We start from the raw sequence: 15719 nt of genomic DNA on the forward strand, positions 1-15719 counted from the left end.
CAGTGCAACAATAGAAGACCTTGCAGTATACGAACCCATCTCCGGAAATGTCTCCCTAAGACGCTACGGCGTTATGATGCTTTGAGACAGTTATGTGCAAAAATGTGTTTTATCGAGTTTTAGTAAGTTTCATCTTCATTGATTTGCACGAACTAACACTACAGCAATTATTCAAGACATCGCCCATGAACTTGGTTGCACCTGTTTAAACGAGGTACATACAGTTACTCACAAGATTAACCGTACTTCATACGAAAATTCATAAAGTTGTAATAACTAAAGACCCCTATACATTTTTTGTTTTTTAAAAACCTATTTTTGTTGCAAATAAGAATAGCACATAATAAGCTACAAAAAATATACACAAATAGTCTCAATCCAACAATAATAAATTAAAAATGTAGGCACAAAATTAACCGTACACGACATGGTATTCACTTTTATTTTGCCTGTAGATATTTACAAAAACAACTTTTTTTGCAAATTATTCCAAGACTGATAAGTTCATTCTAAAATCATTCAATTGACTGAGTTATTACAGTAATGTGTTAGAAACGGCAAACAAAAGAGTGCAAACCGATATCACGACGCGCAAATTAATGTTAAAGATCTATTCTACTGGAAAAACCATGCGAGAAATCGGTAAAATTAATAGAAAGGTTACATTCTGCAGTACAGTGGATAATAAACAAATATCGTTATCAAGGATTGGTACAAAGCAAGTCTGGAAGACGACAAAAAATATACTCTCTGAAGAAGACGAACGATTCATTGTATGGGAACTAAAGATTAACCCGAAGAAAATTCTACCTAAATTAACAAAAGAAGTTTCCCAGAGAATTAGCACACTTGTGTCAACTAAACAGTAAGAAGTATTCTCAGAAAAAGCGGTTTTAAACGCAAAGTAGCAAGGAAGAATTCTTTTATATCAAGAATTAATAGACAGAAACGGCTCAACTTTACAAAAAAATATCTAGAAAAGCCTGTGGAGTTTTGAAATAGCGGAATTTTTACAAACGAAACGAAAATAAACTTATTTGGATCGAACGGGAGACAAATCGTATGGAGGAAACCAAATACCCAACTGCAGGATGAAAATATTGTGAAAACAGTGAAATACAGAGATAGATCGTTAATTTATGGGATGCTACAGGAGTAAATGGTGTCGGTAACATATATCAAATTAATGAAGTAATGGACAAAAACGTTTATTACCTCGATATTTTAAAAGCCAATTTGCGATCATCCGCAGAAAAAATGAACATGCCCAGAGTTTTTTTATTTCCAGCAAGACAACGACTCCAAACAGTACTGGCATTGTAAACCTTTGGTTAGTATGTAACAAAGTTATTAAATTCTCCTCCTCAATCGCTAGATTTCAACCCATGTGAGAATTTGTGGCAAATTTTAAAAAATGAAGTACAAAATTGCAGCAATTGCAATAATTTAAAAAAATTTAGAAAAGTAGTCTTTAACGCATGGAAAAAACATTTCTTCGGATGTAACTGGAAATTTGGTAGAGTTCATCCCGTGTCGCTTGAAGGCCGTAATTGAGGCGAAGGGAGGTGCTACCAAGTATTAATTCCTAATTATCAATTATTTTCTTCAAATTTGTTCAAATAAATGATTGTATGATATACACATTTGCGTTTGTACGGTTAATTTTGTGCCTGCATTTTTTGTAGCATATTATATGCTATACTTATTTGCATTAAATATAGATTTTTAAAAAACAAAAAAAATTTGTAGTATTTTTTTATTACAAATTTATGAATTTTCGCATTATGTACCGTCAATTTTGTGAGTAACTGTACATGGTTCCTGCGAACTTGACTAAAAATTTGATCATCGTTTTGAATGTCTTCAAATGCGACAGTGGTTAGTACAATCAGGTTTTGCTCTGTCCTCACTGGCGTTTCATCAACCAGAGACTTTACATGTTCCCACAGAAAGAATTCTAAAGGTGTTAAAACGGGTGACCTAAGGGGCCACGGAACTGACCATCTTTGCTGATCCAGTGTTGGTCGAACTAACGATTCAAATATTGACGGACTTGAACAGAAAACTGTGCAGACGCACCATCATATTGCAGCTACATTTTATGGGAGGTTCCCAAAAAGTTCCGGCAAGATGTCTTATAGAAAATGCCTGTAGATAGGCTCCATTAAACGATTCGACAGCAGGCATGGCCTAACCAAATGGTATTGGCTAAGATAAACATTTAGCAAAAATTACTCAACAGATACATTCAAATTCAAGAACTACATCTTGAACAATTACTGTAATGTTATTTAGTATAAACAAATTAAAATAAATCGTATAACTCGATGAAACATATTTTTGCACATAACTTTCCGGACATGGATTCCTATACTCAAATGTCTTCTATTATCGCACTGAATAATCCCTAGAAGTTTGATCCCATAGTTCACCCTGTAATTAAAGTTTATTCGTTACACTTTGCTGGAGACAGTGTCTCTAAGTAAGACTCCAAGCTTAGAGTGGTCCGAACGAGAATATCCAAGCCATAGTTAGTTTGGGGAGCTATTTTATAAATTCCCCTATTTTGGTAACATCCTCGAAATGCTACAATTTATTCGGTCCAATTCGTGTTTTCGTTCAACTTCAGACTTACGGAACTCGTGCGAGGAATTTGGAGTAACTGTGCGTAAATCCGGATTTGATTTTGTAACCTAAAAGGGAAAATCTGTCTTCGAGGCCGAGTGACAGGATTAATCGTGTGAGACACCCGTTTTTTCGCGCTCCACCTGCGAATATTTCTCGATTTTAAAAAATATGTAATTTTGATTAATGGGCTAGTGCGACATTTTCAGTTATCGGCGGAATTTCCCTGCCGAAGGGAATAAAATTAAAGCCCTTGGTAACACAGAATAATGTAAAGTTGCGATAGCAAATGCGAAGTGGAAAATCCAATAGCACCTATCTAACTTAGATAGATGTGTGGGTGATAGGATTGTTCGGTCAATAGACTAAAATCCGACGAATTTAACTTGCAAATGTTCAACGAATGGGAGGCGAATTTGCATTGCCAATATATCAATTAATATGTGTCCGGCAGGACTGCCATGAGGTTTTCATATTTTAAGAGATTTTTTAATTCTATGTGATTTATTAACCTGACTACTCACAAAAACCCTGAAGCATATTCCATCAGATACGCGACAGTAGCGCGCTAAAGCAATCTAAAACTTTGTTGACTCATATAAGTAAATGCAACCAACATCATACAATGTCTTCTTCGAAACCGTTTTCTTCAATCTCCAGACCAACTTTGCCATTTTCCTTTAGATCATCAGATTGGCCATTTTTCCACAAACAGAGCTTGCTGCGCATGCTTGAAGTCAATTTCGGAATATGGGATCTGGGTATCAAAAAGGTGGATAAATTGAAGAGGTCCACGAAGACTTTATAACGATCGCTGTAAAAAATGTTGTATATTGGTTTTGCTTCGCAGATTAACGTGCTTTATGAGTAATCGAGAGAAAAAAATGGTTCCCCACTGCTTTCTCGAAAAATATAAATCATTTTTGAATTCTTTATTCACTTCTGAAGAAAGCCTCGCTTTTGTGTTTTTAACATTATGCACCGTTTCCATGTAACTTAATCTAAAAGATTATTATTTGAATTAAATTTGAGAAATTGACGGTTTTAATGAGAATTCGTGGTCGGATTGCATTGGAAACATCGCTAGAGCGATTATTTAGTTATAAAAAAAATGTATTTTTTTATTCCTTTTAAAAAAAATTAAAACTCACCACCCCAGCGAAATATACATGAAAGTGCGAAAAGTAGAAAAAAAATTCTATTTTTGAAGCCTTATTTGCCAGTCAACACCTACCTCAGAGTAGATCGCAAGTATTGATATCCGGAGGAACCTCCGGTTCCCAGCTGAGAAGATCCAATCATTCTTTGAACCATCAAAACGTGGTTGTCTAAAACAAAATTTAGTCGATAACTGAAGTTAAAATTACTTTATCGAGTTGCCTAGATTAGTTGGAAAGCAATTCATAGGTTAAAAAAGTCTCTTTTCACAAAAAATTTCCCATCAGCAGATGAAAAATGACATTAATTGATATTGAAAATTATAAAGCGATTCCGTAGATCGCAACAATGTTCAAGCAAGCAACGTAATATCGCAATTTCTATAGAAAAAAATGAAGCAGCGTGGGTATACATACATTGTTTGAGCGCAAATGAAACTTCGCTGTTTGATACTTTGATTGATGGCCCTTTTAATTTACTTACACCGCCATTTCGTGATAAGAGAATCGATATCCATGAGCTGATTGAGAATTTGATGGGGCTGGCTGAATCTCGGCTCGTCGCGGTAAAACGTCACCAAGATGGCTCCTACAAAATTGATTAAGTTGATAATTAAACCATCATTATCGGCAGTATTGTTGTCGCACCTTGCAGAGCCTTGTGAGAAAATCGTCTTTCTCCCCGATTCAGCAAAGCCTGGTGGATTTCAGGCCTGAAGATCGATTCATATACTTCACGTCTTTTTTGCAAGCTGTTTAAACGGTATTGCCGCAGAGCTTCTGTGGGCTCTTTCTGGAGATAAAAGACGGTTAAACTATTTCTTTTTTAAATCGAGCTCAAGCGCAGCGTCTTGCTAGTTATTAGTCTGTGGACTATTCAGTTGTTATGGAAAAAAGACCTGAGCTAATTGTCAATTTTCTTAAATTTTTTAGCAATAAGGGCAACAGATAGAATTAAACAAGTCTCGACGCAATGCTATGGAATTCCATGAACAAGCCTTATTCTGAAACGCAAATTTGGTCTTCGGACACTGCCTTGCCAGGGTCGCTTTCTGTTGAGGTTTTAATTCTAATTAGCAATTTCAAGTCTGTGAATCAAAAGCTGCGAAATTGATTCCAAATTTACAGAATAAAAAAGTTATTTTAACGCCCTGTATAGCTTGCAAGTGCCGGTTCTTGTTACCTCCTCGAGAAAACTCTAGCAACTAACCTGACAGTTGCAGATTTTGTTATAATGAAATAAGAAATTTATCTTCACGCTTTGCGAACAAGGCGATTAAATTGTTCCGGGTTCAGGCTGAAACACTAACAATTAATCACTACAAATAACTGCCTCAGCTCCCTCACGATTTCTCACACACAATAGAAAATATCGTACCATGGCAATCTGCTTTTGCTCTTCCAATAATTGATTGACCGCTTTTTCATATTTGCCCCAGAAATTAAATCCCTCCACCTCCAATCCAGGAGTTCTCTCCAGCCATCTCTCCACTAACAAGGCCAAAGAAGGTTCGCTTTCAGATAACTCTATTTGATTTAAAGCTCCCTATACGAAAGAAAAGACAATATTGTTTTAATTTGAGGGACTGAGTAAAAGCGAACCTCATCGTTGCCGAAAACCTTAGTGTAGTTCTTGTTGTACTTGACCCGGTGTTCCGCTTTCACGCCCAATTTATTTTCCAATAGCCGAAACTGGAGGCTCTGGAAACCGGACGCAGGACGCAAATAGTTGCGAAAATCCATGAAATCCAGGGGCGTCATGGTCTCGAGGATCATCACTTGGTCGACGAGAAGCTTTAGTAAGCAAATTAGTGCATCCGCCAGTAACGAAGGGGGCGCAATTACCTTCAAAATCAGGACTATTCGGTTGAGCCTTTTCAAAATTTCCAGCGTTTGGGTCTCCTCGAGGACTTCGCTAAAAATATTCCTCACCGAATCCAGTTCGAATAATATTTGTTTGAACCATAATTCGTAAGCTGAAATAATAACTCTTGTTGGGTAATACTAATCATTGATTGATGCCAGTCACGCGGTGTTACACATTCGGTAAAATCTGAATTCAGGCATTTGTCGGCGTATTGAAGCTTTATACTATAAACTATAGGATGTCCAGTAATAAAACCGAAACACGTCATAACACTTAAATTTAGCGGTGTTGCTAGTTACTTTGTTAATTCAGCCTTTCTTACAAAATAGACACTCAAGGCCATAACTATAGTACCACCTATAATTTTTAAATTTTTTTTAAACCTACTTTTTTTATTTCTTGAAATTAAAATTTCCTTCAAAATAAACCTTTTAGTCTAATTTTATTGCAACTACTGATTATTTAACTGATTTTAAAACAATATATATATATATATATATATATATTTTTTTTTTGATAATACATAACAGTAGCACCGCTATGTAAAATTAAGAATTAATGACTTCTTAACCCATTAAAACTCATAGGCACATTAATGTGCCACCATTTTTTTTGTACTTCCAATTAAAATTAAATTGAAACATACATTAATACATCTAATTAGTGTTTGTAGTTCTCTATGAACGTAGTTTTTATAAGAATAGAAACAAATAAAAGTTATGTGCACTAATAGATTAATAGTGAGTTTCATTACCATTTTTGCGGATTAATTCAAGTATTCTTGAAGGCATACTATTTACAAGATTTGTCAATATATTTGGCTACAAGTTGTTGCATTCAATAGCTTCTCTCAAATCAGCAATAGTATCATACTGCTTATTGTCGACATAAATACGACGCACTAAAATGCGTCATAAATTTCCTATGGGATTCATATCCGGAGAACACGCTGGCCAGTTCAACGATTGAACCTGTTGTTCTTCAAACCACGTGATTGACTCTCTACTAATATGTATACAGGCATTATACGTATTATTGTTGGTATAGATAATGGCTGCCATGATTCTCATGCAAATATTGCATTAAGGGCTCCTCCAAGACACCTATGTAATTTCGACTATTCACTCGACTAGATGGAAAGACTAAGGGAAGAACACCTGTTATGGTAAATGCATCCCATACCATCAATTTGCCACCTCCAAAACTGCGAGTATTAAAGTAACGAGGTTCTTTTCTTAAATCGCGCCAATATGAATTGAAACTGTCTAGACTATCAAGTTATTTTTTCATTAGAAAAATATTACCTAAAAGTTTAAAGTAACATTCAAGCGAGTGTAGTAAATTGGAATGAATAATGAATGTACATTTTGCCAGTTACGGTTCATATTCTCCCGACCGAACACCACTCGCACTTCTTTATGAGGAAATAAAAGCCTAGGACTTGTGTTCAACTTTCGTCGAACAATGCTTCCGTCGGTGAGAAGAATTCCTCTGATGGTCCATCAAGAAACTTTGACTTCACATTATGCTGCAATTTCACGTTAGCTTTTTAGGATATTACAGGATGCAGCGATGATTCTTTGTCTTGATCGTGGTGACACTTTCCTTTTTAGTCCCCCTTTCTTATTAGTGCCATATTGTTCTTGGTCTCTGAGGAAGTTGATAACCACTTTGTGCGACCTTCCAATTCTTCTTGCAATAGTTGGCAAACCCACGCCTTCTTCATAAAAAAAGACACAATTTTGCCTTGTTCGACGTAAGTAAGATAAGTTTCAAGAGCAATCGTGAATTATTCAACAATGACAGATGAACGTCAAAGAGCAGCACGCGTTGGCTGGGAAAACAAAAGAATATCGATTATTCACTGGATTTTCTATTAAGAAGTTTTTAATTTTTAATTTTATATAGCGATACTATTGTTATAAACCATAAAAAATATTAAATTTTGTTTTAAAATCAGTTAAGTAATCCACAATGGCAATAAAATTCAACCATAACGTTTATTTTGAAGGAATTTTTGATTTGAAGAATCTAAAAAAATATGAAAAAATATGCAAGTTGAAACAATTCAAAAATGATAGGTGGTGCTATAGTTATGTTCCTGAGTGTATAAACATACAGGGTCTCCCTGAGGGGACTGTACAACGCTTGACCTAAAATTTCTTAATCGAAAATAAGGCATTTTAGACAAACTTGCCTATGTCCAATGATTCTTCGTTTTGCCACTTCAGGGCACCAAAGTTTTCAAATTAATATTGTTTTTTTTGAAATAATTTCTAAACGATTTTATCGATTTTCACTAATTTTAAAACTAAGAACTACATAAATTGGCATGTTTTGACGTAACTAGGATATTTGTTTAATACGTGGAAATATTAAAAATGACACGCGATTCGTAAATAAAAATTTGCATTTTTGTTACCCTATATGTATACAAATGATTTTTTTTTTTTTGCCATTAACTGATCCCTATTTTGGAACTTTTTGTCTTTTGTAAAATTTTCGCCAAACATATACAGAGTTGGCCAAAATTCTTGCAACTTTTTCAAAATTTGCACAAATTGAAAGTTTGATGAATATCATCAAGTTTTTTTTATTATACTTTTGCTTTTAACAAAGATGCATTTTAACCATAACCAAATAAAAAATACTTCTTAACCAAACTTTATGTTTATGGCAAAAAATTCAATACTAACTAGACAAAATTGTTGAAACCTAATTAATTTAATAGAAAGTCTCATTGTTCATAATAGGAACTAAAAAAGTTTTAATATTTGGTGTGATGTCCCTTTGACTTGATTACTTCTGCTATTGCCCTAGGCATTGATTCTATTAATTCTTCAATTAGTCACCAATTAAGTTGATGCCAAGCCTATGTGAACCTTTCAAATAATTCATTTCCAGTTTTAATGGGCTTCCCTGTTCAGATCATACTATCTACAAGGTCCCGTAAATTCTCAATTGGATTTAAATCAGGACTTTGAGCAGACCACTTCATGCCACTCTCTTATTCTTGTTCTAACCACTCTTTCACTAGTTTTTCAAAATGCTTGAGATCATTATCGTGTTGGAAAATAAAGTTGACTGGCAATGATTTAAATGAATAGGGTTCCATTATACTTCTCAATATATCGTTAAACATGGATCTCTCCATTTTTTCAACAATACGATGAGTGAGGCCCATGCCATACTAAGAAAAGCATGCCCATACTAACATGCTTCCTACATCATGCTTAACGGTAAATTTCATATATTTTTTATTTAGTCTTTGTCCCTTTGGATGCCTTACGTAGACTATACCATTACTGGAAATAAGGTTGTATTTGGATTTATCACTAAAAAAACTTTTTTCCACACACTACTATCCAGTGAGTATGATCGACTGCAAATTGCAACCCTGCTTTGATGTTCTTCTTCCGTAACAGTGATTTTTTTGCTGGACGGTAGAATCTTCTAACAGCTTTCTTCTGATAGTTCTCGGTAATATTTCTGAATATCCATCTATCTGTATTTTTTGCAAGATCTTTGATGACAGAAACGGATCACTGTTCGCAATGCTGACAATTTCTCTATACATTCCTCTGATAGTCTTTCCAAGCCTGCCTATACCTTTTTCCCGGATAACATGGCTGTACACTCTAAACTGTTTACCATAATAATACACAATACCATGTTTTTTGGAATATTTAGTTTAACAGAAATATCTTTTTGCTATATACTTTGCTTATAAAACTAAATAATTCTGCTTCTCAAATCCAGTGACTATGATTTGCATTTTGCCATTGTTGAAAAATAGGTAGTAGTGTACGTATCAAGAAGTTAAAACGAAATGGAAAAAAACATAATAAAGGAATGTAAAAAATTACTTTTGAATTATAACAAAAACAAATTCCAAGTATTTTGTCCAACACGAAAGGATGATTATTATTTTTTTCTGTAAAAGAATGCAAACAAAATGTTAATGCTATATTTTCGTCGAACGATAATAAGGCATTTTTACTTTAATGGGTCTGTTTATATTAGAACAGGGCTAACTAGATAAAGGCTTCATATTCTAAGGTCCAAGTATTTTGGCCAAGTATTTTTACGATTGCTTGCAATTCTTCGTTGTTTCGTCGGAACGAAAATATAAAAAAGTTTTTATTCTAAATAACTACCAACTTTGGGCATTGTGTCGGACTTTCTTTTAACATTGTTTTCACAACAATGATGAATTGCAAAGTTTCGAAAATAATTTTTTTGTACAGAATCTGTATGTCTGGCAAAAATTTTACAAGAGGCAAAAAAGTTTCAAAGTAAAGTCAACCAGTGGCAGACAGAAAATTAAAGTCATTCATACAGGAGGTAACAAAAATAAAATTCGTTTATTATAGAGGCAGACTGACGCCACAAATGACAATGAATTGTTGCCAACGAATATAGCTTTATCTTTGTTTGTTGCTATGCGATTTGCGCGCCTAGTTACTCCGTTTTCGAGCCAACCTGATGCGACGTTGACACGTATCTTTGAGAATTTTGAATACTAAATTGTCAAAATTTTGAAAGCAAAATCTGCTTTTTACACATTTTTTGTTTTCGATTCTTTATGAGTTTATTTTTGTTCGATTTATTATTGTTTTAGATTAAAATCTGTTTTCTTAAGAACACAATCTGCGAAATAATGCCGAAACACTTAAGCAACCGATGTAAACAACTTATTGCGTCATTAATTCAGTATTTTGAACAGGAGTAAGATGATAACGGTCCTTTGTTGCCTTTAACCGCTGTGCGAGAGCTAGATTTATTCTATATTATTAAAATTGAAAAGTTAATTCAAAAAACTGGGCAAAAAAATGTTCTTACAACGCTTAGCCGCAGCGCTTAACTTAGGATATTTTATGGCTCTGGCAATTTCCAACACAGGAAATCTGGCGAACCACTCAGATCACCCAAGAAAGAACGTAGTAGAGTAAAGAAAGTCATCCGTGACCCAACTTTAGACACTGGTGAGATTCGTAATACTGTCTATAACTTGTATAAAAATCGCAAGTTTAAGAAACATATTATCCGTTATATCTCTGCCAATCTCCTTAATTAAATCACTAGAGACACCATTAATTTTTTAATTCTGGGCATATGTATTTTACATTTAATTTAATAATACAATGTAAATGTTAAGGAAAACGAGTTACGTTAAATAGTTTTTTGGATGAAGTGAAACCAAAAGAACTATACAGTGGCTGCCGTTCATCACTTCGAGTTTTACTAAATGAAATCGGTTTCCAATGGCTAAAAGACGACCTAAGAAGACGACTTATGGAACTTCCAAGCGTAGTGGTAAAGTGTCTCGAATTTTTAGGATCCTAAATGTATGGGGAAAAAGAAGGCTTACGTCAATTCGTTTTTTTTCGGACAAAACGTGGATTTTTCACAAGGGAACAATTAGTTATTCCTGGTAAGACGACAATGTAATAAGTGTTAGAAAGATTAAAGTAGATGGTAAAGGCGTGTTTCACCCACAGTGAGGTAAATTGTATTTAACAACTAAAATAATTTTTTTTATACAGACATATCATTATTCATACTGAAACTGGAAATAACTTTGCCGAAGGTACAGAAACCATAGTTTCGTCAAAAACACAATTCACCAATTATCATGGTGAAATCAATAGGGACAATTTTCTCAAATGGTTGGAAGATTGTTTGTTAAAAAGTTTAAATAAACCATCAATTATTATCATTGACAATGCTCCATATAACAATATATTGTTAGAGAAAATACCAAATGGAACATGGAACAAATCAAATTTTCATAATTGGCTGCGTTTACAAAATGTCGAATATTCAATAAATATGTTTAAAAGTGAGCTTTTAGACATTGCTGTTATGAAGATATAAAATTTAAAAACAGCATTATTGCCTTCTTAAACATTTATATTGTAGGAATAAGCGTCCAAAAAAAAATACATTGTTAACGGTCTAGCGAAAAAATATGGCCAAACGGTCTTGAGAATTCCACCACATCAACGCATTTTTAATGCAATTGAAAAAATAAGGGGTATTGCGACAAAATAGTATAATCGACATGTTGGTCGAGATGGTAATATGGAAATCGATTGTCTTAATATGCGGCATGAAGCACTTGCAAAAACAACTCTTGAAATCTGGAAAAAACGGTGATATATACTGACAAAATTATTAATCAGTGGTATGAAAGGGAGCCCATTCTGGATCGAGACGAACTCTTACCCTTAATTATCGGTGTAAATGAAGATAGCGACAGCAGGAAAAGTGATTTTCTGTTAGATTGTTAGATAGAAATTCAAGTAAAAATATGTTATTAGTTTCTTAAATTTATTTAACCCATTTTAAGCAAAAAGCATTAAATTAATTCTAGATAACTTCACAGTACTTATTGCATAATGTTAGCATACATATCTATGAGTATTAAAATTCAGTTTAATCTGAGACGCTCCAGAACTATATCAAGTTTGACAACACTGCGTGTTATTTGCGTGATGACGTCTGCTTTTATAATAAACGTATTATATAAACTTTTATTTACGAATTACGTGCCATTTTTAATATTTCCACTCATTATAAAAATATCCTGCTTACGTCAAAACATGCCAATTTACATCGTAACTCTTAGTTCTAAAATTAGTGAAAATCGATAAAAGCATTTAGGAATTATTTCGGGAAAAACGATATTAATTTGAGAATTTTGACGTCCTGTAGCGACAAAGCGAAGCAACATTTGATATACATACATGAATAATTTGGTCTAGAACCCCTTAGTTTTAGTAAAGGAATTTTTAGTCAAACGTTGTACAGTCATTTCGGGTGTACCCTACATAATATGCAATCTGTGCGATTTAATACAAATTATAAACATACTTTTCTGATGGCATTTAATGGCAACAAAGGGCTGTTGTTCCTTTCCCGATCAAAATACTCTATTGAGGAAGCAACAAGCTCCTTAAACCGGCTATGTAACTGCTTTCGCATATCGAAAAACACTAACAATAAACGTTGAGTATATTTACACCAGCTTGTGTTCTTAAAAGAATGGCTTGTGTTAAAGAAATCGCCAGTAAAACGGGAACTTTTATAGAATACGGCGAAAAATTGGATGGTATTAAAGTAAACACAACGTCACAACAAGACAAAATAGCGAAATGGGGAAGGTGTAATGTCGAAACGAACAAACATACAACAAATTTGGCAACACCGCGCCCTGTTGCTAATGTTGTTAACATTTGCATGATTTACGTTCCTGTCAGGTTTAAATATTTTACTAAACGTTAACGGGTACGTTATCCTTAGATTCAAATTCTGGTAGCAGTTTATCCACATAATTATTGTGTACATTAAGACGAATTCCCCGTTCAAAGCTTTTCGTATTTTGAACGTGAGGGTTGGCAACGAGACCACGTGGTTGATGACGTGTATCGGTTTTAGTACTGAACAACCCATAAAGGAGGGAGTTCGGGGTTTTTAGTTGCCCTAACGTTGCCCCTATTTTTACTTATGGTCCTCAACGTGGTCCTTGCGAAATTGAGGACGACTGAATACCAGCTCGATGGCAACTGAGCGCAACAAAGTTACAGATAATTTTTTTTCATTGTCCCTGAATGTGAGATGTTACGTAACGAAACGGTCTCGGAGATAAATTTAACTGGGTTAATTCCCTCTCCTTTCAATGCAGAGATTAGCGTAATTCAAACCTTGAAAGTATGGCTTCCTGATCGCTTCTGCCTCACCGTTCCTTATTTATAGTTTTTCGAAAGTTACAGTTTTACGGCAATTGTAGCTGGAAAAAGTTTCCTTTTACGAAATCTTGATGAATGATTTCAAATTGTTCTCATGACATTTTCGATTAAATTTAGGTTTTTAATTGATCAATAAATGAAACTCGTCCGTTTCTCAATCAAAAGCAGCGAATTAAAAATAAAAATTCCAAGATAAAATCATTTGTGCAACCGTGCCATTATTATTGAATTCCTAAACTGGCGAATTGAACAAACAACAAATAATGTTTTGCTGTTCTTCCTCTTATGAAGAATTACTGCGATCAAGCATACACACCCTTTCATAAATTCGCACTTGTCCTGGTGTATTACTCCCCATTTATGTGTTGGATTACATGCAAAGGGATAATTTGAAACCAGGCTTCAAGGCTGTATTGTTGTATATAACTTGGCGGTTTATAATAGTTGTACTTTGTTATAAATGCATGCAAAGTGCGAATAATAGAATGGCAAACACATTTAGATATGTTACATAGACGAGTTCACTGACAATGTCGAATTGAGTTGATGAATAGAGTCAGCAATGAGTCAGTTTTAAATGATTTCACAATCAACGCTGTCTCGAAACTTTAGACCCTCGCTGCATATAAAATAGAACCGATTAAAAGTTGCTAAAGCTGTAAAACTCCAACTGGGGAAAAATTGGAACAGCTTTGGGGCTAAATGGTTTACTGAGCTTGTGATTTATGGTTAAGGGTTTGTTGCTCTGCTCCCCCTATTGAGAACGACTCTTTGTTATTTTCTGCCTGATCGCAGTCTGATTTAAATTCGCCGTGGAATTACCTTGATGAGTAACAATGAACAGATGCTCATCGTGGACAGGCTCCTGACTCTGCACGCTGAGCATTCTTTGAGCCCCGAGGACTTTGTCGAGCATTAAGTACTCTCCGTAGAGCATCCCTGCTTCATCTCCTAATTGGTCCACATCTTGAACACCCTCTCTACAAATGAAAATGAAAAATTAACTTTTGACCGGAAACTAATACAACTGGTTCTAAATACATACGTTTAATTATTTCTACTATGGGGTTATCAAATTTGTGTGATTAAAGTCGTAGAGCAAAAGTACAATTCTATGGTGATATAATGAAAAGAATACGAATATTTTTAAAGCCGAATCTTTGATGCGGTTGATAACATTAACGAACAGCCAAAAGAGAGTACACAAAATCTCAATTTTAAGACAGAGACACATCCGTAGTGTAGAAAAATACCCCATAAATCTTCCTGCATGCAAGCAATTTATTAGATACTCGCAATTTGAATTTATGATTTTATTTAATTGTTATTGTTTATATTAAAAATATTAAAAGTATTAAAAAATCTATATTATCAAAATTTTTGCACTCACTTGCGCCCCATTGGACAAGCCATAGTATATAGCACTTTTTGCGATGCGATTGGTGTGTTTGGTCTTTGTATTTAGACGCGGAATTGAATGAGGAATATTGGCTCAATTTTCAACTAACCGATCAACCACAATGCGTTACGGGGAGAAATATCTAGTATATGTGTATGAAAACCTATATGTACAGAGGATTGTTGTATTTGGAAAGTCTGGGTGGAGGATAGAGCAAAATGAGAACTTTTTAAATGTAGATATAAATATCTTTTGGTAGTGGGAATAGTATGCGGATCAGAGTGTCTTTTAGTTGACCAAGATGAGCTTTTCCTGAAATTAATCTTAAAATTTTTATTAGTTACACGCAATTCTCATCTTATCACAGAACGGTAGGGCCTCTTCTTTAAATGCAGAAAACCTGTCAAAGATAGACATAGCGATATTGACTGCGTGTTACTATAGAAGAAATATGTGTTTGTTTGCGATATGTGATGTTTTACCCTGTATTCCACTACAATTCCCATGTTTTAAATTTTAGATTTTACTAGTAATATTGTTTGCCTTAGATTATTGTATAGCCCAACGTGAACTTAACAGTCTTAAAAGGTTATTGATTCAAATTTTGTCTAATAATATTATGCACTTAACGATTAATCTGCGAGTGCGTTACACCCGGTTTTGCTCCTTGATTTAAAAAAGCAATTTTTTATTAAAAACGTATTTAATTAAAATAAATATAGTGTGTTAAATTATATTAAAGAAATAGTAAATAAAACGACAATGATAACATTACATTCACGATATTTTCAGATGTACAAAATCTTGACTGAATGGTGAATGAAAAATATACCAGATCCTACTAGATTCTTTCCAACCAATCTAAGTACGATATTGAAGTAATGTGTAACGATAATAAAATAATAATGAAGCTGATGCCT

The 15719-nt window shown here is 34.2% G+C and overlaps 1 protein-coding gene across 1 annotated transcript; it reads right to left on the reverse strand.

Annotated features, from left to right (window-relative positions):
• Positions 1-3110: 3110 nt before the first annotated feature.
• vermilion (Tryptophan 2,3-dioxygenase vermilion) lies at positions 3111-14953 on the reverse strand. The gene is made up of 9 exons (XM_066396503.1): positions 14791-14953; positions 14223-14380; positions 5628-5758; positions 5385-5576; positions 5161-5328; positions 4431-4575; positions 4267-4371; positions 3860-3953; positions 3111-3439 (listed from the first exon to the last, which is right to left on the reverse strand). The coding sequence occupies exons 1-9, from the start codon at positions 14811-14813 to the stop codon at positions 3244-3246; spliced, it is 1212 nt and encodes a 403-aa protein (XP_066252600.1). The 5' UTR covers positions 14814-14953; the 3' UTR covers positions 3111-3243.
• Positions 14954-15719: the final 766 nt, after the last annotated feature.

The sequence above is a fragment of the Euwallacea similis genome, chromosome 13, assembly GCF_039881205.1.
Source record: "Euwallacea similis isolate ESF13 chromosome 13, ESF131.1, whole genome shotgun sequence".
Classification (NCBI taxonomy): Eukaryota; Metazoa; Arthropoda; class Insecta; order Coleoptera; family Curculionidae; genus Euwallacea; species Euwallacea similis.

Bases quoted from the DNA above. Each gene is read 5' to 3' on its own strand.
- vermilion (XM_066396503.1), bottom strand. From the start codon at position 14,813: ATGGCTTGTCCAATGGGGCGCAA. The intron at 5,759-14,222 runs GTAATTCCACGG...TTATTATTTCAG, and splicing joins GTTCATTGTTACTCATCAAG to CTTACGAATTATGGTTCAAA. The intron at 3,440-3,859 runs GTAGGTGTTGAC...CATTTTTTACAG, and splicing joins TACTTGCGATCTACTCTGAG to CGATCGTTATAAAGTCTTCG.